Genomic DNA, 16,872 nt, shown 5'->3' on the forward strand with positions numbered 1-16,872 from the left:
GAGTGAGTTTATCAAATACTCCGTGGAAGTAACAACATGCTATCTCAAAGTAATTTAAACACTACTTTTTGGAAATTCTCAGTGAAATGTCATGTAAGAATGTCTTTCAGCCATTAAATCTAAGAGTAAGCTACAAATACAAATTATTTTTGAAGGGCTGTTTACAAGATCTTTAATCCATATTTGTATCAATAACCGCAGATATGTACACAATAGGTATCTGGCTGTTTAAAGGGAAAAATACTAATCCGTTTGATTCAATCATTTGAAAACTGGTATTGTTTATCTCGAACTTTAGAGGTGTTCTTCTACCCAAATGCTAGTTGCAATCATTCAACTCTCAGCTTTATAACCCTGAGCCGCCAGAGCAAAAATTATCAATGGCTCTGTGAGTACGTTAATATGGTCTACCCAAATGCCAGCAAATGGAAATAATAGAACTAAGTCTATTTAATGCCTGAGTAATGATAACATGCATTTTACAAAATAAGCTTAAGTTAAAGGTTCGTGGCATCTAGGAAAGAATGATTAAAAAAAGATCTTATTCTAAGTTCACATACCTCTTGATAAAACAACGGTTTTCCCTTTCAATTCAATAGTGCCTAACCTTCATCGTCTAGTAATGTTTAGCCTTTCAAGCGTTTATCTGTTAAGGAGCAGCGGGTGGCCAGGAACAGCATGTTTGTACAGTGTTAATAGCAATAATTATTAACACCTTAATGAAGATAGTGTGACATAATAAACCATAAACGTAGTTATACTACTAAATTGTAATCTTGTATCGATATACGACAAAATTATGTAAAAAAATGAGTAAGATTCCACAGTAATGTAAAATCACATAATTTCGCGACATAACACGTTTGACAGTTTAAAAGGAAATAGATTTGTCCGTTAGATTTATCAGTTTGCTCTAGTAATTCTCAACATGGAAGAAACTAAGAGATTACACATTGGAGGTCTTTTTCCTGGAGTCACTGAAGCGGAGTTGAAAGAACGCTTTTCCAAGTTCGGAACTGTTACAGATGTTGCTGTAAAAAGTAGGAAAGATAGTAATGGTATGTCAAATAAGATTTCAATGCTAAAATTATTTGTTGGTGCAAATGACAATGAATAAATTTGCTATCTCTTATAGAAAATCACTTGTAAAATACTCATTAAAACATTTGAGTTGTTTTTATGCCCCCCCCCCCCCTCCCCTCTAAGACAGTGTTCCCTTTAAAAATTGAGTAGCCAGTGTGAAATCTGTTGCTTCCATTGCTTCCAAAGAACACTTCTCGAAGACCAAGGCACATAGCAGTAGTACTGTTTGCATGTACCATCATACCTCTGTTGGTCTGTGGAAAATGTCATGTCTAAGCCATAACTTTGTCATGTATTGATTTAGTTCTGGCTCCCATAACTTTAAATGTCGCTTTTTATGATTTTTGACTGGCGCGACTTTATAGTTATGGACCAACCCCATTAGGAAAGTCAACCAGAAATTTCCGAAAAGTTGACAGTTATCAAAGACCTGTCCAAAATAGTTTTTAAATGCAGTTGTTGGCCCAAATCAACCACTTGATTGGAAAGATTGACATTTTTCACATTTGACTGATATATTCTTTCACAAAATACTATCTTAAACATTTAAAATGTATCTTTTCTGCTCTTACATATCGAGAAAAACAGCGATGTGACAGACTTTCTTGAAATGCGAATCTCCCGAGATTTCACGGTCATATGACATTATTTCTATTTTTAGTAACAAACAATGTGCTCAAGTGTTTTCAAATTCAGAATGACTTTTCCCGGTATTTTAATTATTCTGGCTTATTTTGTTAACAAATTGTAGTGTCAATACAAAGTCAAAGTGAATATTATATAAAACTACCTGATTCACAATGAAATCAGTCTTATAATCCACCAGACGTAAGTTGTTAATCACAAATAATAGATTTCAGAAAACGAAAATAATGTTTACAATTTCAGCGTAAAATGTCAAGGTCGATCCGAAAGTATCCAAATGAAAACTCGTCACGTGACAAAGCGACAATGGCATCAAAATTGTGAATTTATAGCGTGACATAAATATGTTACGACTCTGGTTGACTTTCGATACGAGGTTAGCTTCAGCGTACAGGTCTGTCAATACTATATAAACTGTACGCTGAAGTTTCTTTAGCTAGTTTTGATTGACTTTGAAATAACTGTGCATAAAGTTCATAAGGCAATATGTTCAATCATACACTGGTCTCCCTACCTCATAGGTCAGCATCACACTAAGAGCTCAAATGTAACATTTGGCCATAAAAGAGTTGGTCTCTACAGTTACTGTAATTTTATCATTTATTAGCTCGGCTGTTTTCAGAGAAAACCCGAGGTATTGTCATAGCCAGCTCGTCGTGTCCTAAAACCTTAACATTTTGTTAACCTTTGTTAACCTTTTGAACATTGGTTCTAAAACAAAAGTGCTTCCACCTACAACATTGAAACTTCATATGTAGCTGCACTTTGATGAGTTCTACACGCCTCACCCATTTTGGGATCACTAGGTCAAAGGTCAAGTGACCTCCAAAAAAAAATATTCTGACAAGCTTTCATTTATTATGCCCCTTCGAAGAAGAGGGGGTATATTGCTTTGCTCATGTCGGTCTGTCGGTCGGTCCGTCCACCAGGTGGTTGTCAGACGATAACTCAAGAACGCTTAGGCCTAGGATCATGAAACTTCATAGGTACATTGATTATGACTCACAGATGACCCCTATTGATTTTGAGGTCACTAGGTCAAAGGTCAAGGTCACTGTGACCCGAAATAGTAAAATGGTTTCCGGATGATGATTCAAGAACGCTTATGCCTAGGGTCATGAAACTTCATGGGTAGATTGATCATGAATAGCAGATGACCCCTATTGATTTTCAGGTCATTAGGTCAAAGGTCAAGGTCACGGTGACCCGAAATAGTAAAATGGTTTCCGGATGATAATTCAAGAACCCTTATGCCTAGGATCATGAAACTTGATAGCAGGGTTTTTTATCTGATTTTGGGGAAAGGGCCTGGCCTTTTTTGAGGGGGAAAAAATCGCGCGAAACGTTGAATTTTGGGGGAAAAAATTGTGCGAAAAGCTGGATTTTGGGGAAAATAAGCAAAGTCTAAAATAATCAATTTAACATATTTTACTGTTTTTAAAACAAATTCAAGGCAACAGATAATTTAATTATGCAAGAGTTTTCTAGTTTATACAGCAGATCAGGTTAACTTATATATTTAAAGGTAAAAAAAAAAATAAAAAAAATTTTTTTTTTTTTTTTTAAGGGGAAAATGAAATCTAGGGGAAAATCTACCAGCTGAGAGAAAAAAAACCGAGGGGAAAGGGCCGATTTTCGGCGGGTCCCAAAGAAGGAAAACAAACCCTGGATAGGTAGATTGATAATGACTAGCAGATGACCCCTATTGATTTTCAGGTCACTAGGTCAAAGGTCACAGTGACCCTAAATAGTAAAATGGTTTCCGGATGATAACTCAAGAACGCTAATGCCTAGGATCATGAAACTTGATAGGTTCATTGATCATGACTGGAAGATGACCCCTATTGATTTTCAGGTAACTAGGTCAAAGGTCAAGTCAACAGTGACCAGAAATAGTAAAATGGTTTCCTGATGATAACTCAGGAAAGCTTATGGCTAGGATCATGAAACTTCATAGGTACATTGATCATGACTCGCAGATGAACCCTATTGATTTTCAGGTCACTAGGTCAAAGGTCAAGGTCACAGTGACAAAAAACATATTTACTAAATGGCTGTCACTACAACTTAGAGCCCATATGGGGGGCATGCATGTTTTACAAACAGCCCTTGTTCAAAACTGCACTCGCAGCCAAGCGTTGGCACCCGTTATGCAGTGCTCTTGTCATGACATTTTAAGATAACTAAGTACATGGCATTTTGTGATAAAACATAGTGTTTTTCCCAGGAGGGCAAAGGGGCATGTCGCATTACTTTCAAAAAGGGCATTTTAGTTCGCAGTTTAGGCAAAAAAGGGCAAAAACGTTCCCTGAATACCTGAATTAAGGGGAAACATGTAATCGCATCAGAAGCAGCTGTGGACTAAAAAACAAATAAACAAGCACATTTAATGGTAATAGATGTATTTAACTAACTATGATTTATTGTAATATATTTACCTTGCAATGTACATTTAAGTTCCATGCTGTTTCAATAAACTGTACAGCACGACAAACATAATAAAGCGATATATGCATATGAATCTGATTATACACAGATCCACTAACATATTAATGAAACCATGTTTGTCTTATCCCATTTTCTAACAATAATCTTGACAGATGTTTAAAATAACATTGCGAGTAAATTGATCGCTAACAATATGCAAACACTCGTGTCCGTGATATACATCCACCGAGTAGATTACAAATAAATAAATAATGTTGTTGCTATCTAAAACATTTTTATGCATCGTTGATTATCACAGACATTTCATTAATTCCTTCTTAATGTATAATCTCCATCGTTAATTCGATCGTTTACAACGTTATTTGCCATTTTTACCGAGTCACAATTTAATTCTGTATAGTCCGCCATGTTAATAAAATGTCAAATGATGTAAGCGACAGGTGCGCATAGCAACGTTAAATCGTATACGCAATTCGCATTTTGTTAAATAAGTTTACGTCTCAGTTATTATTTCAATAATTAGACCTAATTATCTTAAAGACGAAAACGATAAAGAATAAGTTTGTTTGTGATTTTAAATGTAATGATGCGTAAAATATATATTTTGATATAACTGAATAATGCATGCAATGCACAATTGCCACGAGAATAACATCAAGTTTTTCATCAAAAGTCTCCGAAGTAATGATTTTATCGTGGAGGAGTACACATTGCTGATCGAAAAGTGCCCTTGGTATAACATAGCCCAGTGTTCTGCCGTGGATGCGCCCTTGCATCATTGGCGCAAAAATAAAAGATTTGTCCCCACCCGTTTTCCGTATATGGGCCCGCGGGCGCAAAGAAATTAAGAATAAAAACTCATTGATTCAATTTGTAAGTCGGTATAGTAATCGAGTGAATGTGTACCTAGAACGAATTATTTAATTGGACGTGACATCATTTTGCAGCCAATGGTTAATTTACATTAATAACACTTTATTGCATTGGTAAGTTGAGATTATAACAACCAATAAGATATCAAGGAAATTTCCATACCTATCAAAATGGCGGAAAGTGACCGGCCGAAGAAAATAAACTCCATTTTAGTTTTTTTCCTCCAGCAAGTAAACTTAGAAAATATGACGATAATAATAACAACATTCCAACAGAGTCTTTCCAAGTCGCAAAATCGTTTAGCAATGACAAAAAAGTCTGCCCCTAAATGTACATTCCAAGCAAATTGTCTTTGAAAATTGTCTTTGTCACTGTTTGACATTAACAAAATGACATGCAGTTTGTGCATAAAGCACAAAAAAGAAAACACCTTTACTATCGGTAATTCTTAATATCGAACAAGGACTTTGACACGCAATGCTGAGTCCAATGACCATAAATCTGTTCAAAGTTTTATAAATATGTTGACAATTATTTGACAGTTTAAAAAAGTTTTAAAAAATGTTCAAGTTTGAATTAGAATGTTACATCCTGTGGACTGGCTTACAGTATGAAAAAATCAAGCAAATTTAAGTGTGCAAGTAAAAGGTAATTAGTTTCTGAAAATTTAATTCTGCTACAAATATATTATGGTGTCCCCAGATTTTTCCTTTTTGTCCCCACTTTTTAAACCCTAATGGGTCCCTGTCCCCAACAGTAAAGATTCACAGCAGAACACTGATAGCCTCCGGCATTATCGATTGATACTGACACGGGGTTATTCACCCATGACTAATTCACAGCTTTGGAGCAGTCAGTAAGACCTACCTATAAATCGAGTACTGTAATAGATTAAATCTGCTCAATTAATATAGTCGATTAGACGTTGACGTCTCTCGAGTAAATCAAGCACAGTCGGAGCGTCACAGACAATCAAGGACGCTGATTTTGCGGACCAAGTTAGATTGTAAGGCAATAAAGATGTTATCGATAAGGGCGAGTGGCGAAATTTGCCTTTGAAAAGAAGGGCGCGTGGCGAAATTTCTCTTTGAAAAGGGCAGAGTGGCGATCCGGGAGGGCGGCGTGGCTTTTCGCCACGCTAAAATAGCCTGGGAAAAACACTAAAACAGGTCAAAGGTCACAACAAATTTGGATAAAGAAAAGCAGATCCTAGGATTTATGTTGTCAATCATCAAATTTTTAGATTTCTTTCCACAAGAAAGAGTGTCATGTTTATCGCAAGTCTTATTACTGTGAAACCATTATTATTCGACATTAATTTTCGTCTTTTTCATATTTCGACCAATGGACAAATTCATGATCCTAACGAACAATCATGTCCCATATTTGAAACAAATAAGACTGAATTACCGTATGCAACGGCATTTAAATCCAGCGTAATCCACACATATACACAGGGCTCAAAATTAACACTCACACACTCGCAAAATGCGAGAAAAAAAGATTGCAAGGTAAGTGATAAGCCAATAGTATTTTTTGCAAGTAAAGAAATAGTGAAAAAAACACGAGTTATATTGCTAAATGCGTTCGACGGCGTGAACGCTAAACCGTAGGTCAATTTTATGAACGTCCGAATACCCATATGGGGAAGCGCGCACCTTGTTTGTAGACTGGTATACTTATAGTACAGATACCCGGATGGTATTGATACGAAGAACATGAAACAGTTGACTATTCACACTCAAGTTAAATCCGGTTTTGACACAAAGGGGTGTACATAATACAGTGTACTGACAACTGACATTTCCTGTAAAACGCGAATGCAATAAGGCTGTATCGAATGCGTCGATTTCGTTTAGGTATAATAGTGTTGATTAGCGCTAATTGTTTACAACTTTATTACCCATTGTGTGTATTGTGTATTTCAGGGGTGTTGCAGATTATACAGCCAACACGCGGCGAATCCGGATTAAAGACAATACTATTAAACGCAATTAAAATATGACGATGTGTGATCAACACCTGACTGAAATATAGTCTGCGCTTTTATTACAAATTAATAAAGAACATATTGATTTGTGTTTGGTTGTCCGTGATTGTAATGGAAAAAGACTAATTGGCAATTGGCTTCGTTGTTTAAAACACTCGTTAACGGTTATTCAGTCCCACTTATCCGCTTATCATAACAAAGAACGTGTCAATGACATAAAAAAAAATGGGAAAGTTACTATCACCTGAAATAACAGACTTGTTATTTGGCATATGCCAAACAAAGCCCACCTCCTGCAAGTGACTACCAAGTGTCACCCCTCTTTCCCCAGCACGATTTTTTCGCAACCGCATATTACATGTATTACAAACATTACAAACAAATCGGACGCTTTTTTTTTCAAAACCAGAAATGGACGAATTTAAGTGCTGACGAAATAGTCATTTTTTAAAAAAGGACGAAATTTCGTGCTGACGAAAATAAATGGTTTCACAGTACCTAAAAGGTCAAGGTCATATTAAGTATCTTAGTCACATTTTGTCATAAGCAGCTTGATTTAACATAACCAGAGTTTGGAGCAAAAGTGGAATGTCTTTGCCTTATTGAATCATGTCTTTTTTTTAAAGATTGTATATTTTTTATGTCCCCCACCCACTATAGTGGGGGACATATTGTTTTTGCCCTGTCTGTTGGTTGGTTGGTTTGCGCCAACTTTAACATTTGCAATAACTTTTGCAATATTGAAGATAGCAACTTGATATTTGGCATATGTATCTCATGGAGTTGCACATTTTGAGTGGTGAAAGGTCAAGGTCAAGGTAATCCTTCAAGGTCAGAGGTCAAATATATGTGGCCAAAATCGCTAATTTTATGAATACATTTTCAATATTGAAGATAGCAAATTGATATTTGGCATGAATGTGTATCTCATGGAGCCGCACATTTTGAGTGGTGAAAGGTCAAGGTCATGCTTCAAGGTAAAAAAAAAAAAAAAAGAAAAAAGCGGCGCAGAAGGGGACATAGTTTTTCTGACAAACACATTTCTTGTTAAATAATAAAAATTAAATTAAATTTCAGGTAGTCCTTTGAAGACATTTGCTTATGTAAGCTTAAAGACCAATGAAGCAGACTTAAAAAAGTGTAAGTTATTATCTGAGTAATTGTAAAAACAATTGTTTAAACAAAGTACTGTACCACCCTATTTGGGATATCAATTTTGTTTGGCACATTAAAAAAATTATATTTCAGAAATATGTGCAAGACATTTGTTTTGACAGACATGGGAAATAATTAAATTTCATGTTTATGACATTACAGTTAGAACCGGAATGCCACGATGACTTATCTAATTTTTTAGCTGTTTACAGCACACAATGTGAAAGATTGTAACAATTTACAAGCATGACTATCCTACAAAGAAGAACAATTTGCAGACAAGTTTGAAATTTCACAGGCCTCAAAAATGCATGTGTTAAATTATAAAATGTGATTGTGTTTAACTATTCATGTGTTTAATTGTTCAATAGGAAAATGCACGCTGTTCTTAACTGATGAATATGCCTGATTTATTCACTTAATAATTTTATTTAAATCGTTAATTCTTTACACATCCTTTGCTTAAAGAAGAAAAGAAGATATTATTTTTTCATTTGTTGTCAAAAACAGTAGATTCTATACATATACAGCAAAGCAGTGTGCTAATATTTTTTTATTTTTTTAGTCTTTATTTTTTTTCTTTCAATATAATACATACAATGTATACATGTATATGCTCATAAAACAAAGTGATACCATGTAGCAGCAATAATGTTCAAACATGTTATACAAGATATGCTAATATATACTTTTTTTGATCTTGTGAATTAAAAAAAAAAGGAAAAAAGGGAAAAAAGGTGAATATGTATTGTTTTTCTTTTTGGTTGTTTGTAAAAAAAAACAAAAAACAGAAGAGTAATGAATAAGGATGAGTTGCATAACGTGGGTAGAAAGCATACTGGGATTGTTTATGTTTATGCAGTGTGCTAATATCTTTCTTAACAAACTACATCATCAAAAAAAGATTGTTAACAACCATAACATCCCCACAGTCAGACCAAAATTACCTTAAAATTGCCATATTTTTCCAATGACCTTAATTATTTGTGTAGCAAGTTTATTATAATTTGTTTAGCAAGTTTATTATACACGAATATAAGGTCTTTATTTATAAAGAGGGAACAGCATTCAGGAGTCAGGATGCAGACATATTGTGCTTTTACTTTCACTGTCCTATATATAAAATTACGTTTCTGTCATTAATTATGCTCCCCCCCCCCCCCCCCCCCAAAAAAAAAAAATGGGGGGGAGCATATAGTCGCCTCTTCGTCTTTCCGTCCGTCGGTCCGTCCGTGCACAATTTTTGTCCGGGCTTTTTCTCAGCAACTAATGACCGGCATTCAATTAAACTTTATGGGAAGCTTCACTTCCAAGAGGAGATGTGCATATTACAACGGGTTCTGGTCGGATGATTTTTCACAGAGTTATGGCCCTTTGAAATTTTCCATTAACTGTACATATACACTTCAACACCGTTATTTCGAAGTCGTCGGGACCGTTAAAAAACTTCAGATTAACGATAATACAAAATAAACATTTGACAGAAGACTTCTTTGATTCTGTAAAAATGAAACGTTGTGGAATTCGCATGGTTCGGTTACACGCTTACTGAAAAGCGTAAACTAGTCAGATAGCAATAGATTTCCACCTGTAACAAACGGAGGAGTAAAACGATTATTTTTCTTGTTTTTATTTTTGTCTCATTACAGAACATATAAAATATAATGAATAGCACAAATTATCAGACATACATACATATTAATACATTTTCGGAACTTAATAAAAAAATAACTTATATGCGATGTCTCTCTGAACACCGGCGTTCGCGCAGACGACAAAGGTGTAATTATCGGCTTTTGACGAGCCACGGCAAAGGTGTGAAATAACGCTCAGTATTTTGCAGTTTTGACTTCGGATTAAAGATTGTTAATAAGGTGCGAATTATAGTGTTGGGACCGACCGAATCACTTCGAATTAACGATTTCTTCGGTTTAACGAAGTTCGGATTAACAATGAAATTTTACATTAAACAAAGAAGAACCAATATCGGGACCCGAAAAATACTTCGAAATAACGGTGACTTTGGATTATCGGTGTTTGAAATAACGGTGTTGAAGTGTAGTTCAATTCTTGTCCGGGCTATTTCTCAGCAACTAATGACCGGAATTCAATGAATTTTTATAGGAAGCTTCACTACCAAGAGGAGATGTGCATATTATCTGGGTGTTCTGATCGGATGATTTTTCACAGAGTTATGGCCCTTTGAAATTTTATATAAAAATATTCTTGTCCCCCCAACTACTGTGCCCTCAAGACGTTTCCTTTTATCTGAATATATAGTGCAATATTGTGACCAAAAAAAACTTTGGGGAGCATCATCCCTCTCCGACGGTTTCTTGTTCACAGAGTTATGGCCCTTTAAAATTTTCCATTAACTTTACATATAGTGCAATTCTTGTCCGGGCCATTTTTCAGCAACTAATAACCGGAATTCAATGAAACTTTATGGGAAGCTTCACTACCAAGAGGAGATGTGCAAATTATCAGCCAGTTCTGGTCGGAATATTTTTCACAGAGTTATGGCTCTTTGAAATTTTCCATTAACTGTACATATAGTGCAATTCTTGTCTGGGCTATTTCTCAGCAACTAATGACCGGAATTCAATGAAACTTTATGAGAAGCTTCACTACCAAGAGAAGATGTGCATATTATCAGCCGGTTCTGGTAGGATGATTTTTCACAGAGTAATGGCCCTTTGAAATTTTCCTTTGTACAAACTACATATAGTGCAATTCTTGTCCGAGCTATTTCTCAGCAACTTACTACGGGAATTTAATGAAACTTTATGGGAAGCTTCACTACCAAGAGGAGATGTGCATATTATCAGCCGGTTATGGTTGGATGATTTTTCACAGAGTTATGGCCTTTTGAAATTTTCCATTGTACACATAGTGCAATTCTTGTCCGAGCTATTTCTCAGCAACATATATCAGGGGAATTCAATTAAACTTTATGGGAAGCTTCACTACCAACAGGAGATGTGCATATTATCAGCCGGGTATGGTCGGATGATTTTTCACAGAGTTCTGGCCCTTTGAAATTTTCTATAAACTGTACATATAGTGCAATTCTTGTCCGGGCTATTTCTCCCCAACTACTGACTGGACTTCAATGAAGCTTTATGGGAAGCTTAACTACCTTGAGGAGATGCCCATGTTATTAGTGGGTTCTGGTTAGATGATTTATGTAGAGAGTTATGGCCCTTTGAAAATTTTAAGTTGCTAAACCATCCATCGTATTATTTTGTCCAAAGTTATGCCCCTCAAGACGTTTCCTTTTATCTGAATATATAGTGCAATATTGTGACAAAAAAACAACTTTGGGGAGCATCACCCGTCTCCGACGGTTTCTTGTTTACATTTAAATGTAAAAAACATGTAATAAATGAGATCATTTTAGATAATTACTAAAGCAGTTTGTTTCTTAACATAAATGAAGTTTGATGTTTAACATGATCTGCACATACATGTTTAGACAGCTTAAGATTGAATGCAAGATCAACATTCTTTTCAGAGGACACTCATATGCATACTCTTTCTAATTAGCAACATGTAAGTGCTTACATTAAAAATGACTTTCGGGATCATTTTCAGATATTACAGACGCTGCAATTACTGTATGCTTAGCGTAACAACAAATGTTAACGAAAATTATCTGATTATGTCTGCAAATGATTTAAAATTGAAAAAAGGAAAACTCATAAGACTTAAAGGGCATCTTAATTAATAAAAGTTGATGGAATATTTAAATGTGTATTAAATTTGTATTGAATTTATTGTTATTATATATTTTTAGGTTTCAATACTTACAGTAAAACAAAATGGAAAGGGTCGGAAATGAAAATCCAGCTAGCCAAGGAAAACTTCATTAACAGGTAATTTGGCATTTTACTAAAGAGAAGATAATGCAATTAACCCTTTCAGTGCGGGAACCGAATTTTGAAGGCCTTTGCAAACAGTTTGGATCCAGATGAGACGCCACAGAAGTGGCGTCTCATCAGGATCCAAACTGTTTGCTATTCTGATAATATTCTTTGAAAAAAATCGAAGAAAATGCTAATTTTAGAAATTCAGCAGACAACATTTTAGCAGACGACAAATTTCCCAGCAGCAAAGGGTTATATGTGTTTCTGTTGTAGTTTAGGAATTGATCACTCATGTCTGTTGAAATGTTTACTTAACATTGAATTCTTTGCAAAACTAAAATCTTGAAGTAATGCATTAATGTGTTTCAAATTGCATTTTATTTACTTTGTTTGACATAGTTGAAGAAAGGGAGAAAGTCTTATTAAGATAGCACTTATGAGAAGTTATTTGAACATCACTGAGATGATATTTGTTAATATTTACATTTGCATAACAGTATTAAAGGGACGCCTTTTTGTTAGGCATACTCGCTTATCAGTCTTTGTCTTGAGCTTAGTTCAGCATGGATGGATATTTAGGGCGAGCAATCACCTAATGGTCTGATCTATACTACTCACCCAAATGTCGATGTCAGTGTTTTCGTAATGCTGGGGTTAAGGGTATTTGTTCAACATCTCCATATCACTGAATCTACTGCAGGTAAACCATGAAAACTGCACACATGTTTGGGGTCATTGTATTAAGTCACTAAGTAAGTTTGAATTAAGCAGTTTGTATTAAGTCACTCAGAAAGTTACATAACTCTGACCTGTAGTTTAGCAGAATCATGCAACTTTTTGTTACTTTGAATACATTGGTTAAGCAAAAAGTTCACCCTTCCACATTTGTGTTTCTTATAAATGTATTATTGGAAGCATGGCATATGTGTAAAGAGTCAGTGACCAAGTTTCATAACTCAGACCTATTTAGCAGAATATTGCCCCTTTTTAGCTAATGGTGAGCTTTTGTTATCCCTTTTATACATTGAGCGTCATTCTTTGTCAACATTTACCTTGTTAACACTCTAGAAGTCACATTTTTAGTCCAATCTTCATGAATCTTGTTAAGAACATATGTCCAAATAATATCTTGAACGAGTTTGAAAATGGTTCCGTTTGGTTGAAAAACTTTGCCACCAAGGAACAGAGCAGTTTTCCTTATATGACTATAGTAGAACCTTGTTTACTAGAAACCACATTTATTGTCCAACCTTCATGAAACTAAGTCAGAACATTTGTACTAATAACATCTGGGCTGATTTCGAAAATGGTTCTAGTCAGTTGAAAAACATGGCCGCCTGGGGGCGGGGTATTTTCCTTGAACAGCTATAGTAAAACTTTGTTAATACTCAAAAAGTCACATTTATGGTCCAATCTTTATGAAACTTAGTTGTTTGTAAAGGTAACATTCTTTACGGGGGTCACATTTAATAAAAACTTGGAACTGAAATTATGTAAAAATATAATAATCATGGGATTTATTTGCAAATGGATATGGTGGATGGGTGCATGATAGAAAAACAATCATTCACCAAATGATGCATTTTTTGCTAATCTAGGCTAGAGCAATGCAAATGTTTTAAGCTAATGTAAACACAAGGTGCTCATTGTGAGCTTTTATGATCGCCTTTTGCCTGTTGAGCTTTGTCAAGATTTGCCTTGTTAACACTCTTGAGGCCACATTTTCTGATCTTTATCAAACTTGTTCAGAAGATATTTCACAAACATAAGTTGATTGAGTTCGAAAAAGATTTCTGTTTGTTGAAAAACATCGCCACCAGGGGGTGAGGCATTTTCCTAATATGGCTGTAGTTAAATTTTGTTACCACTCTTCAAGGCACATTTATTGTCTTATTTCATGAAACTTGGTTAGAGCATTTGTTCTAATGTTATCTTGGATGAGTTCGAAAATGGTTCTGGTCTGTTGAAAAACTTGGCTTCCAGGCTGTGAGGCATATTTATGTCCCCACCACCCCCCCCCCCCCCCCCCCTTCGAAGAAGAGGGGATATATTGTTTTTCTGGATTCGGTCGGTAGGTCTGTTGGTAGACTAGTTCGTTTCTGATCAATAACTTGCAAATGGATTGACCAATTGGCTTTATTCTTCCCATGTGCATTGGCCGTTGATGTTCCCTTTTAAAATTGGGATCACTAGGTCAAAGGTTACTGTCACACTAAGAGTGAAAATTGTTTCCGATCAATAACTTATGGACATAGGAACTGATTGGCTTAGTACTTCCCATATGCATTGGCTTTTGATCATAGATGGCCCCTATCAATATTGGGGTCAAAAGTCAAGGTCACTGTCACACTAAGTGTGACATTGTTTTTGATCAAAAACTATTCAACCTATTCACTGATTTGCTAGATACATCCCATGTGCATTGGCTTTGGGCAGTAGATGACCCCTATTGAAATTTGGGTCACAAGGTCAAATGTCAAGGTTAATGTCACAATAAGTGTAAAAATCAGATCAATGACTCATTAACAAATTGACCAATTGGCTTGATGCTTCACATGCGCATTGGCCTTGGACAGTAGATGGCCCATATTGAAATTTGGGTCACAAGTTGGTTTTTGAGTCAACAAACATGACTTACAGATAAAGTGTGAGTTTAGATTTTGTCCATTGATTTTTGGATAAGTTATGGGCCTTGTTTTTGCTTAAATTGCTGCTGTCAGAGGTCCAGATAAGAGGTGTATCTGCTTAAAATACTCATGGAAAATTTCCAAATACGCATGAATTATACTTTAAATAAGTGAAAAAATCACCATAAAAATTGGCATACGCATTTTGTGCAATAATCAGTTGGACCAACAGTGCCCCAATTCAGATTATTTGATCAGCCATTTCAAAATGCATGTTGATGTAAACAAGAGTAGATGTTCTTTATTCTTAATAAATGTTTTCTGCATGTTTATGTATAAAAAAAAAAAAAAAAAAGACTTGCAGGAGTATTTTAAATACTCCGGCAAAAGTCTTTGATTTTGTATTTTACCATCAGCTTAAAAAGTCATGAGTGAAATACTCTTTATCTTAAACCTTTATCTGAAATTCTGGTTGCTGCGGGACTTCAAAGCGCTGTAGGGGCATTGTGTTTCACAAACACAGCTCTTGTTCCTTATGTGGTTTGTCAAAGAATATAGCCACAAGGGGGCGGGGAATTTTTCTTTGTATGGCCATAGTAAAAACTTTTTAACTCAATAGAAATTACATTTATTGTCCAATCTTCATGAAACTTGGTCGGAATATTTGTTTCATCAATGCCTCGGACGAATTTGAAAATGGTTAAAAAAAATTGGCCAGCAAGATGCCTGGCATTTTTCCTTATATGAATTTAGTAAAATCTTGTTAACACTCTACAAGTCACATTTTTCATCAAATCTTCCTGAAACTTGATGAGAAGATTCGTTTTATTCAATGAAGTCTGAGCTGAAACCGAAAATGATTCCTGTAAAATCATGGCCACCAGGGTGTGGGCATTTTTATGCCCCCTTTCGAAGAAAAGGGGGTATATAGTTATGGCACTGTTCGTCTGTCTATCAGTCTGTCACACTTTTCGTGTCAGCTCTCTAATTCAAATAGTTTTCATCCGATCTTTACCAAACTTAGTAAGAAGTTGTATCTAGACAATATCTAGGTCAAGTTCGAATATGGGTCATGCGGGGTAAAAAACTAGGTCACGGGGTCACTTAGTGGATTTCAATAACCTCTATCAAAGCGTTTATTGGGGGCATATGTCATCCTATGGAGACAGCTCTTGTTCCTTATATTACTATAGTAAAACCATGTTAACTTTATAGTTGATATTTTGGCAAAGTTTGAAAACGGTTCCAGAAACATCTCAAAAGTTGCTTAGAGCAGTTTAGTTCCCTGAAGTACCGTTATGTGCAAAGGTGAGTGACCTCTAGCCCTCTTGTTAAATTAAATTGTTAGATACAATTTTCACTCAATTGATTATTAATTAATTTATAGATTAGAACAAGAGCGAAAACAACAGATAGAGGGCACAGCTGTGGAAAACAAGGTCCAGAAGTCCACTAAGACAAAGGCTATTGTTCAGGACCGACTTTCAGGAATTCCTGGGGTAGAGAAATTCCAGATGAAAGGAGCGCCTCCTGGCACTGCCATTCCTGGTGAACAGGTACCCTACTGACAGAATGACTGCAACATTCTCAATCACAAACTTAGTGTCAACAGAAAATATTGACCAATCAAAACGCTTGTAATAATCTCGATCATAAAATATTGACCAAACAGATTGAGATAATACTGGCAAATGAGAACCACATCTAGTAGTCTCAACTGAAAATATTGACAAATGATACAGCTTTGATTGTCACTAGTTCAATATCTTAAGATTGAAACTTTGTTTCACATGGGGAATATTCGCAGTCATTGGTGCTGGATTCATCCTTTTTGGCTCGGGAGCTACTTAAATGTACCCATGGTATGGAAAATATACTGAAATGACCTGTGAATTCTAACGCTTAATTTGTCGGTGTCAGCTGATTTTTTATGCCCCCTGATCGAATGATCGGGGTTATATTCTTTTTGGCATGTCTGTCTGTCATTCTGTCCCAAAACTTTAGCCTTGGTTAAAGTTTTGCGATAACTTTTGCAATATTGAAGCAACTTGATATTTGGCATGCATGTGTATCTCATGGAGCTGCACATTTTGAGTGGTGAAAGGTCAAGGTCATCCTTCAAGGTCAAATATATGGCTTCAAAGCGGCACAATAGTGGGCATTGTGTTTCTGACAAACACATCTC

The 16,872-nt window shown here is 35.6% G+C and overlaps 1 protein-coding gene across 3 annotated transcripts in view; it reads left to right on the forward strand.

Moving 5' to 3' along the window:
- Positions 1–645: 645 nt before the first annotated feature.
- The window catches only part of LOC127872877 (nucleolar protein 8-like), a 37,197-nt gene continuing 20,970 nt past the window's right edge, over positions 646–16,872 (forward strand). For 2 of the 3 annotated variants that reach the window (XM_052416342.1, XM_052416362.1), the window contains exons 1-4: positions 646–1,058; positions 8,117–8,179; positions 11,991–12,069; positions 16,075–16,243. In XM_052416342.1, the coding sequence (XP_052272302.1) occupies positions 929–1,058; positions 8,117–8,179; positions 11,991–12,069; positions 16,075–16,243 (441 nt within the window). In that variant the 5' untranslated portion in view covers positions 646–928. The remainder of the gene's footprint in view (positions 1,059–8,116; positions 8,180–11,990; positions 12,070–16,074; positions 16,244–16,872) is intronic. The other variant, XM_052416351.1, reaches the window with a different exon arrangement.

Source organism: Dreissena polymorpha, chromosome 1 (assembly GCF_020536995.1).
Source record: "Dreissena polymorpha isolate Duluth1 chromosome 1, UMN_Dpol_1.0, whole genome shotgun sequence".
Classification (NCBI taxonomy): domain Eukaryota; kingdom Metazoa; phylum Mollusca; class Bivalvia; order Myida; family Dreissenidae; genus Dreissena; species Dreissena polymorpha.